Source organism: Athene noctua, chromosome 10 (assembly GCF_965140245.1).
Source record: "Athene noctua chromosome 10, bAthNoc1.hap1.1, whole genome shotgun sequence".
NCBI lineage: Eukaryota > Metazoa > Chordata > Aves > Strigiformes > Strigidae > Athene > Athene noctua.
Window position 1 is genome coordinate 13,870,430 of NC_134046.1, and position 10,444 is coordinate 13,880,873.

Consider the following 10,444-nt stretch of genomic DNA (forward strand, 5'->3'; position numbering starts at 1 on the left):
TGAAGCAGAGAGGCAAAGGAAAAAAAATTCTGACAAGACTAAAATTGGCAGGGAACTGCATCCATACCCCAGGGTATTCAGCTGTGAGCAAGGGGTTCTTGGCCAGCACAAGGGATGCAGGGACTGTTGTCACAGCTAGCAGGGAAGCAGGTGGGATGCAGCAAGAAGCTAGCAGGAGGGGTCACGCTGTTTTTTCTCCCCATGAGGATGTAGGTCGTGTACGTCCCTAAGGAACAAGGGCTCAGCTTTCTCCCCTGCCTGGGCCAGGGCCTTGCCAGGTGGCCACGCAGCCCCCCTGCACCTGCACCAGCACCTCAGCCTCCCCCCAGCCCAGCACAACACATAAAGGCAAGGCAGTGGCAGTTTTATTTCAAAATACAACAAAGGTGTCTTTTATTCTTTCTGGAGATGTGACATTCAGATTTGCCATGAGCGTGTCTGTGCTCAGACTGGCTGTTTGTGTGCGTTTAGGCAGGGCACATCTATACAGGGTAAACCAAAAGTGGGACACTTTTATAACCTGGCTGAGTCTCACCTTTGTTGAAGAAACCCTGTTACCCAGCCAAACAGTATCATGTTGTGGTCCCTTGCACAGCACATGTCACAGAGCAGACACACTCTATAGAAAAATCTAAACCCAAAATGTACTTCACACATTTTACATCACCTTTCCCCCTAATTTTGCTGAGGGGGAGTTTTGGCTCAAAGTGTATCCACTCCCAGGCTTCTCATCTCCCTTCATACCTCTCCCCTTCCCCTGGTCACTAAGCCAGAGTTACAGTGCGTCGAGGATGTTGTCGATTTTGGTGACCAGGTCCTGGCGCTTGTTGGAATGCATCTTCTCATTCTCAATGTACGTGTCCTTCTTGAGTTTGCCGGCCACCAGTCGCTCAGCCTCAACAGAAGATTTCAGAACGAGCTCCTTGACTTGGCCATCAAGCTTCTGAATCTCACTTACCTTACAGGGTGAAAAACACAGGAAGTATTAGAGGAGACAAAAAAACTTCCCTACAGTGAAATTGGAATAGAAGAGATGATAAAGCTGGAGCAAAAAATGGAAGTCAGTTCTACATGGAAAAGTCTCAAATCCCTGAATATTGCCCCCTGAGCCATCACCTCTTTCTGGCATCACATTATGAGGGATATCTCATTAATGGATAGTTAAGCAGTGCAGATAAAGGGGCTCTGAGAACCCAGGAGTCATACTGGCAGGAGACAAGTGCAATGACTGTTAAAGAGTGTTTAATGACAGATTTTAAAGGCTTCAAGCTAAATCACAACTCTGACAGCTGGAGGCTGTGTCCCTACAGTCAATGTTAATGGTGTGTGAGAAGCAGGTCTAAAATGACAGAGCTACTCTGAGTTAATAACAGATTAAGCAAGGTGGCTGTTGGTTGAATAGACCTTAGAAACTAAAATGTCCCTCAATGGGAGTTAAGTGTCTGTTCCAGGAGGGATGAAATATAGTGGAGTAAGGAAAGGATAGTGGGTGTGTGCTCACTGTGCCATGGGTTTCAACATGGTAGAGCAAAATACCCTGAGGAGCATCATGCTACCAAAATTCTGTCAGCAACAAATTTGCATGTGCAAGAACGTAAGAGATGAGGGAGACAATTTTGGTTTGGCTGGTGTGTTGATAGTTTCCATTTTTGCTGAAGTGTCACTGCCATGAACTCAATGAGAGGCATCAGATTAATGCTTTTGTAACACAATCCTGTACTCATGCAGCTGGTTCAAGGGCTGTTTAGGAAACAGCCAAGCAGTTGTTTACCAGCAGCACTTACAGGGCTGCATAACCAAGATTACTACAAAAACAACAAACCGATCTTCACACCTCCTGACAGGGATCAAGCCATTTTCAGAGGAAAAAAAACACATTATAGGCTGCAGAAACTAAGCCCCAAATTAAAACTCACCTAGAGTACTTGATAGAGCCAAGAATGAGAGCTTAAAAAAATAAATCATAATTTCTTACTTTATCACACAAGTCAGAGCCTTCTGTCTTCAGTTTAGACTGCAGAGAGGCTATTTCATTTGTCAGGGCCTTGTGCTCCGTTTCCAAAGACTTTTTGCCGCTGTTCAGAGTGGAGATGTCACGTGACTGCTTGTATTTATTCACTGCTTCATCAAAGTGACGGTACAGCCCGAGTCTCTTGTTCACCAGAGTAAGCACTTGCTCTGTAATGCAGGCAACCTTCATCCTAGCTTCAGCAGCTGGATCCTGCAAGAGGACAGAAGATCAAAGCAGTCATATCTGTGACCTGCAACAAGCCATGCTTGCCATCTGCCACAGGACCGTTACAGAAACTGCTCCCTCTGCAATCAACTGACAGTAATTAGGTGACTAGTACAAGTACTGACTAGGGAAAGCACCTTTCCACACTCAGTCTAGCCCAACTAATAGCTTAACAAAAAGTGAAAACATTGCAGGAGAATTGCAGACATCCCTGCTTCTCAGGGGGCAGGATTCCCTTTTATCCAGAACGCAAAACTGGTTAGCCTTAGCACACCAGTTCAAACCCTGCAGGAGTATCAGCGCTCAGGTAGCATAAAACCAGGGTTCTGTTTAGCATCTAGGAATATATCCAATTGGCAGGAACATCCAGCAAAAATTACTGGTATGGAAAATCTCCAGCCATCAGCTGAGTGAGCACTAATGCTCCAACAGGGCCCTTCACCATACAGCACCTTAGTGATGGAAAAATCCAGCCTCACGTAGACAATCACAGTGAAGAACAAGATGTAAAAGGCTCCAACCACCAACAGAGGCTCCTGCAGCATCAAGATTTTGTTGAAGGTGTAATGAACCTAGAAGAGAAGTTTGAAACACTGAGCAGTGACCCATATTACTATGGGAGAGAACTCCTCTCCTCAGGCAGCAGCAGAACTGGCCATGCAGTCCAGAAACTATTCATATTCAAAACACACTAATATGGGTGTTTTGGGTGTGCTGCTGAATTCAGAAGAGGCACAACTGCTCAGGCAAACCACACACAGAGGCCACACTCACCACAATGTCTTGGATGTGCTGCTCCACCAGGTTGCTCTTGTGTGCCACAATAACTGGACGTCCAAAAGTGTCCAGGTATGTGTAGTGAAGCTCATCTGAAGCACGATTGATTTCATAGGGGCTGTCCACATGGATATTCCTATGGATAAAACAGATAGTCCCTTATGACTCTACAGTGTTTGAGATGATGTAACCTAGGACTTGGCTGGCCAACCATGGCCTCTAGCACAAGGTCAATTACACAGTTTAAACAACACTCTAAAAGGAAGCAAAGCTCTGTTCCAAGGTCTCCTCCACATGCACAGTCATGGTTTTGTTTCACTGTCCTCAGGCCATTAGAGCAGGCTGGAGAACTGCCACCAACACAGCACTGTCTGCAGTAACAAGCCAGGATTAATGACACTTACTTGGCACCTTCTGGCAGGACAATCTTGACAGTCAGAGAGTCCGTAACTTGCTCATCAAACACGTGGTCGACAAACCTCATTTTCAGGGCATACTGATCACCTAAGAGAGTGCAGACCAGAGGCTGGTTACAATTCCTCAAAGAACAAGGGGCAACCTCGAAGTTCAGCTCTTAACAGAAGCAAGAGCACAATTCAGATGGATACATTGTGCAGCAGGGGGCACTAGCTCACACAAATATATTTTAACCAGACGTCTACAAAAACCTGAAGGAAGCACAGAAAAGAAGGTGGATTTGCATATTCTAGAAATAATAGCTAGCAACTGTCGTTGCTAAGGCGCAGCATACCGCAGATTTGAATTCTTTACTGCACAGCAACCACCTTTAAACACAGAGAAGATTTCTTATTCCCATCCCCTGTGCCACCCACCAAGATTGTAGAGGTATTCGTAGCTAGGCAGGTTATAGCCGATGATGTAATGGGTTTTCCATCCACCAAAAAGTGGAAAACGGGGACGGATCTCCATCTCCACGGAGTCATCCAGGACAAGGAGGTGGCTGGTGGAGATGTTTCCAATTTCATCTCGGTAATAGACATCCTGAGCAGCAGCTGGGAGAATGGTCTGTACAGAGAGAAGCAACAGGCACTGCATTGGCTAGGAGTTATTTCCAGTGAAACTGGAAAAACTAATAATGGCTGTTAAGCATCGAGAAACTGTGCTCCCATGTGAGAGATGACAAAATGGCCATTCAGTTGCACTGAGTAGTAAAATTGTGGTATTATAAGCAATCAGCCACAGAAGTAGCTGCCAGCACTAAAATCACTTGGCCTCTAATGAATGTACTTTCTCCAGCCCAGTTTCAAATATCCCAGACAGCAAGGGATCTCATCATGCCCACCAGGACAGCAATTCCCTTTTCACTCTACTCCGCTGCCCTATCTCACTGAGCTTGCTGGCTTTACACTCAGCAAAATGAGATTTCTGTTTGGCTGCACCACCTTAGAGAATTACAACAATCAATCCCAAGAGCTTGAAGCAGCAAGAAAGGTTTTGGTTCAGATGAAAACACATAATACTTTCACATCTGGCTAGCAGAGCCACAGCTTTAACTCTTGTTGAGTGCTTTGTGAACAAAGAATGAATGGGTGATTTTCCGATTAATACTGTTCAACATGGTGAAGATATGACAGAGAAGGCAACTCTGAAAATAAGAAGGTGGGGACAGAATGAATGGCCCTTACACAGTGATAAAATGAAAGCCGAGCTTTCCAGGGATTAAGAGTTTTACAGGGTCCCTGAGATTGGAGGGGTAGGCATGGGGAGACACATTACATGCCCTCATATATGCAGTTTGGCCAACAGATGCAATAAAGCACATAACCTCCTAATTCTATCTCCAAAAACTATTCCTATCTAGGATGAGCCTTCTCTGAAAATAGATCAGAGCTTTAATATTCCCTTATTACTTGGGTACACTTCCCAAGAAAAGGCAAAAGACAACTGTATTTTCCCTCTGGAGATGTAAGAAAGAGGGAAGCTGCATTAAAATAAAAAGCAAAATGTCAACCTTAAAAGACTTGACAGAAGAGATCCCACTGTCCGGCTGTCTCTGGTAGTCGTATCTGGAGAAAGGCCCTTTCAGCACCGCTCCTGTGTGCTTTAAATCAACCGTCTCTTCAACCGCAATGTTCCCCCAGTGAGACACCTCGATGACTCGGGTCATGCTGGTGATGGTCAGGAATGGACTGTTATTTTCGTAGTGCACCTTCAGAGTGTCCTAACAAGGAAAAAAGATAAACTGTTAGACCTGAAGGAGCAACCTTCCATCGCAATTATGTCTCCACGTCCCTCAGAAAAACCTCCTTGACAATCTGCAGAGGTGAAGCTGACTGCACGGGAAGGTGGGAACCACCCCATCTCAGCTCACACAGGGCACTGGGTACCCGGGGTACACTCACAGGTCACACCCCACATGTCTGGCTGAGTTATAACGGCAAGAGGGCTAGAGATGCAGTCCTCCCCACTGCAAAAACACCCCTGCCAGAGCCATATGCTAACTGTCTTGGTGTGCTCTGTGGACACCAAGCAGCAGCCAGCAATCACGTCGGTACTAGGAGCACCTTGCTGGAGCACATGTTCCCAGCCCCCATGCAGGCTAACTGAGGCTTGACCTGTGAGTCTTACACAGAAGCCTCTGCTTCCCACTCTCCAGCCTGAGATGCAGGTGCCACGTTTGCAAGATGGTCTCTGCAGAGCCACAACCTCTCTGCACAGACATTTACCTGGCTGTATGGAGGAATATCCTTGAAGGGACCATATTCAATCATGTCTTCAGTGCGGGAAGGGTTGCCCAGCTTGGTGTAACTCTCCACGTTCCTAGAGGCCAGTTTGACCCGGGTTGTTTGAGTCTTGGTGAAGTATGGCGAGTAGAAATAGTGGTTTCCTTCAAAGACCACAAACTGCTTCTCACTTTGGGTGATGTGGGTAGGGTAGGGCTGCAGAACATGTGTGAAAACCATTTCAACAGATACACGGACTTTGGCTCCTGGTGCCAAAGGAGATGGCAGCTTCACAGAGAAGAATTTTCCACTGGAAGAGAAAAGAACAGGTAAGTCACGTGAGATGTCCCCTGAGAGAGCAATCAGACCCAACCCTTGCAACATCCCCTGCAGATGGGAGCCCATATATCACATATATTGTGTGTAACTGGGGACAGTATTTTATTTGCTCCTCCAAGGTGTACAAACAGCTGGTCCCAGAGGATGTGCTTACTCTGGGCTGGGGAAGCAGATAGGAGGCAGCACAGGGTGAACTGTGCCCATGCACAATTACAATCTTTGCTTCCCAAAAACATCTGGCTCCCATTTTAGAAGGGGAATAGTGACATACTCCCCTCCCTAGTTCTGCATTTATAAAGCATGCTTCAGCAGGGGGTTTTCCAGTCTTCTCCAGATGACAAGAATGATCTGCATCAGAGGAAGTGTGTGCCTATGTCCAGAAGACAAATCAAACATCTTAAGCACCTGTTCCCACAAAGCCTCTTCATTCTCAGCTTTTTGCCCACAGGATCTGAAACTAAGAAATGGCCAGAAAATGAGCACGGCTTTGGACTGAGGTTCTGCGGAAAGGATCAAGATTTCACCAAGCCTGTAAGGATGCACCAAATAGACCAAGGTGATGGCAGAAGTGAAATGAACTTGGTCATGCCTGGTGGCCCGAGGGCAGGATCACGAGGCCTCCAGATGTGTCAGAAACCATGGTCTACCTCGGCAACTTAACTCCACAGCTACTGTCCTCTTGAAACCCAGCAGCACTGTGCTTCTGACCCACTTTACGAGCAGCCTTTGTTTAAGCTCTCATGGCTCAGAAAGCACCTGCCTGCCCAGCCTTGCAGTGTATGCATCACATCCCAAGCTTGGCAGTGCAAAGCCTCATGCTAACAACAGCATCCTCCCTCTCTGCAGCAGGCACCGGCCCATGCTGGGCCACAGTATCCAGTGCACTGTGGTACTCCCATTGCAGACCAAGAGCTGTGCTCTGGGGTCGCAACCAAAGAGCACTTAGTCTCCCTGTAATCACCACTGTCAATCATTTGAGACCTCAAAAGGGAGCAATGGACAAGAGCATGACAACAGTTATAATGCTTCTCTTGCCTAATGTCCCTTAATGAAGAAACAGGGTGTTACTTAAAGCAGCGAGTACAAGAGACTAAGCACAGCTGAGCCCCCCTCAAGGCAGCTGAGTTGCATTTAAGGGAGAGATTCTCTCCTTTATAGGGCTTTTCCCTCACTAGACAAGTGGGTGGCTGTGAGCTGGGGTCAGTGCAGAGATCTAAAGCCACATGAGCTATCTCCCAAGGAACAAGCATTTGAGGGAGAAGAATAACTTCTACTGGGGCCTCTTGGGCTCTACAGCACCCCAGGATGCAGTCTGAATACAGAGTGGATTTTTCCAGAAACAAAAGATTACGATTTCTAGGTATGTGGGGTTGGGGTAGTATTTCTGCTCCACCATGAGGATAATGGTGGAAGCCCCATGAACAACTCTAGGTACTGATGTTAGAGAGTGACACTCACCTTTTGCCCTTAACTTTAGTCTCTCTCACTTCCAAGGTGTTCTCCTCTTCTTCCTCACCCTTCACCTGTTCCAAAACAATGGATTAATCAGTGTGCTGCTATTTAAAAGACTTAACATGTGTAGGGCAAACTCCAGACAGTCCCTATCCACTCTTTATGGAGATGCCAGACAGAAAGTACAAGGTGATAGATAACTGTAATTTTTTTAAAAAATGCCCTTTTATAATGTTTTTCATTAACACAAATTGCAGTGTTATCAGCATGCAAGAACAGGTACTGAAGACTTGTAATGACTCAAGTTTCCCTCAGCCGGTTCCCAAGCCAGCACTGTCACTGTAACTTGCGCAAATAAGCACCTCAGACAACTGCTTTTGTGATTTCTCTTGTATGTTTTCTACAGTGGCTCGGGAGCAAGTAGGCCATGAGGAACTGACTTGGCCAGCCAGCAAGGAAAGAAGCGACCAGTGCAAATAGTTCTGGGACTGGAGAAACCCTCGCATGAAGGGAAGATCAGTGCAAGTATTTCTGGGACTGGAATAACCCTTGCACGTACAGCCCACGGGGTAGGAGGCTGGACCCCATCCCCTGGGCTGACTAGTTTGACCGAGGGGCAGCGGCCGCTCTCGTTACAGCAGTAACGGCGTTAATTAGCACCTCTCTAGCCTCCCCCATCGCTTCCCAGGCCTTCCCACCTCGGCCACTCGCCCGCCTTTGTTCCACGTAACGACAGAAACCCTTCACTTCACTGTTTACAAGGCAGTTGGAGGGGCAGTGCGGCCTCCCCCCGACGGCCGCGCCGGCTGCCGGCAGAGCCCCTGTGGAGGGTAACCGGCGGCAGCGCCCGGGGCCGCGGGGCCGGGCCGGCGCGCCCGCAGGGCGGCGGGAGCCGGGAGCGCGGCGCTGTGCCGACGTGTCCCCGCGGGCGGCGGGGCCCGGGCAGCGCCCCGGGCCGTGCCGCGCCCCTCCCCCGAGGAGCGGCGCGCCGACCCCCGCTGCCCCTCGCGGCCCGCGCTCACCTGCACGCCCAGGTAGGCCAGGCGGGGCTCCAGGCCGGGCTCCAGCGCCAGCAGGAAAGCGGAGGCGGCGGTGCCGCCCGCTGCATTGGCGAGGCTGAGCTCGGCCGAGACCTTGGCCAAGTGGGTGCTGAGGTCCACGGAGCGCCGCGCCTCCTCCAGCAGCAGGTCGGCGGCGGCCCCGGCGGCCACCAGGCAGAGGAGCAGGCGGCACAGCAGCCCCGCCATGGCCGACACACCGCACGGGGAGGGCACAAGATGGCGGCGCCCGCGCTGCACGGGGAGGGCACAAGATGGCGGCGCCCAGCAGGGGAGCAGGCTCACGATGGCGGCGTCCAGCAGCGCTTGAGGCCCTCCAGGGGGTAGGGCGTCTTCTGGAGTGCCTGAGAAAAAAAGGCTGGGCTGGAGGCGAGGCTGCGGCGGGGCGGGGCGGGCCCCTCCAGAGCCCTGGGCGGCCGATGCCCCGCTCCGGTGCTCTCCGGCGCCCAGGGCCGGGCGGCAGGCAGGCAGGCGCGGGGGCTCCGGCGGTGCGGGTGAGCCCGCACCCCTGCTGAGCTCCTAGGCCTGGCCAGGCCACGGAGCCGGCCAGGCGCCAGAGGAGCGGCAGCCATTCGCTTGGCCCCGCTGAGCAGCTGTAACTTAAAGGGCTCAAACCAGTGAATTTCTATTAAGTCTAAACTGTGATGCATGAAAGTTTTGCTTGTGTTTGTTTCCCAAGAACTCAGCTGTTTTCCCTGGGCCTCTTTGTCTGTCTAGACAAAATGCTCCATATATAACTCACTGATGGCAGCCTTCAATGGACACTTGGGCAAAGTAAGATAAGGGGAAAAGGACACAGAGATACAATCTAGGGAAGATGATCTTGCTGATTTAGGAAGAAAACACCTGGACTTTACCTCACAGCACCTGCTCTGGAAAGGTCAACTAGTGAACACTGTGAAGATCACGTACTTCTTCCCTCCACCACTGAAGACCCTCACTCTGTTTTTAGTACGTGTGCTCAGACTACGTAAATGAACATCCTTTTCCAGGAAATCTAACAAACATGTATGATTTGTGTATGTAAACTGATGTCCTTTACTAATTCTTGGGAGCCCTTACGGTGACTCCAGCGCTGCTAAGAATACCTGCTTAACAGGTATATTGGATTCTGACTGTTAAATTCTTTGTTTCACAACAAATAATCCATGACGCTCAGGGCATCCACGTGCTTTTAAGTCTCTTCTTCAGCCACTGCACAAAGCAGCTCTGTTTTCTCCTCGTTTTTAGCAAAAGTCGTCTCTTGCCAGGGCTCTGACAGCAGCAGTTTTGGCCAAAAGCGTAAAACTCGGTGGTAGCGCCTGGCATGGGATGGTACTGGAGAGGGGCGAGTAGCATGGGGCTGGTATTTAGCACTGGGCAGAGATAGAGTTCAGTGCTTTTAATAACCCTGCTGAAATAATGAGCCACAAATTGGGACAGTTTGTCTTGCTGGTCTGGCACACAGATCGCTCTTGGTTTGCAAGGTGAGGTTTAGCACAAGGAGATTTTAAGCTGAATCCAAATCTGCTAAAAAACGCTGATAATTGACTGCTGCAGGCAGCCAAGGCATGGTACCTAGCCCTGAACTCAGGCAAAGAGAGCTGGAGAAAATAAAATGTTAGTGGTTGAACACATGACTGGCGAAGGGGTGATTGACACTTTATTCCCAAACATCTAAAGCAGATAAAAGGGAGGAAGGATGTTGTCTGCTGTGATTGCCTGAGCAGAGCTTTAGCCTGTGAGCCATGTAGGACAACAGACTTTTCATGTTTGCATAATGTGATCCAGCATTCGACCTTTCTTTAAGATCCTGGTATGAGTCACAGAGATAATTTGAATTGGCCTGAGACTGCCAAGTATCCAAGTATCAGAAGGGGATTTCCTAAATGTTGTGAGTTTGGATATGAAGTCAAATA

At 49.1% G+C, this 10,444-nt stretch overlaps 1 protein-coding gene across 1 annotated transcript; it reads right to left on the bottom strand.

The window, feature by feature from the left end:
• Nucleotides 1–348: 348 nt before the first annotated feature.
• Nucleotides 349–8,776, bottom strand: RPN1 (ribophorin I). Its single transcript, XM_074914252.1, has 10 exons — nucleotides 8,511–8,776; nucleotides 7,495–7,559; nucleotides 5,701–6,007; nucleotides 4,986–5,195; nucleotides 3,847–4,039; nucleotides 3,418–3,517; nucleotides 3,011–3,149; nucleotides 2,689–2,808; nucleotides 1,976–2,221; nucleotides 349–958 (listed from the first exon to the last, which is right to left on the bottom strand). The coding sequence occupies exons 1-10, from the start codon at nucleotides 8,733–8,735 to the stop codon at nucleotides 776–778; spliced, it is 1,788 nt and encodes a 595-aa protein (XP_074770353.1). The 5' UTR covers nucleotides 8,736–8,776; the 3' UTR covers nucleotides 349–775.
• Between the last annotated feature and the right edge of the window lie 1,668 nt (nucleotides 8,777–10,444).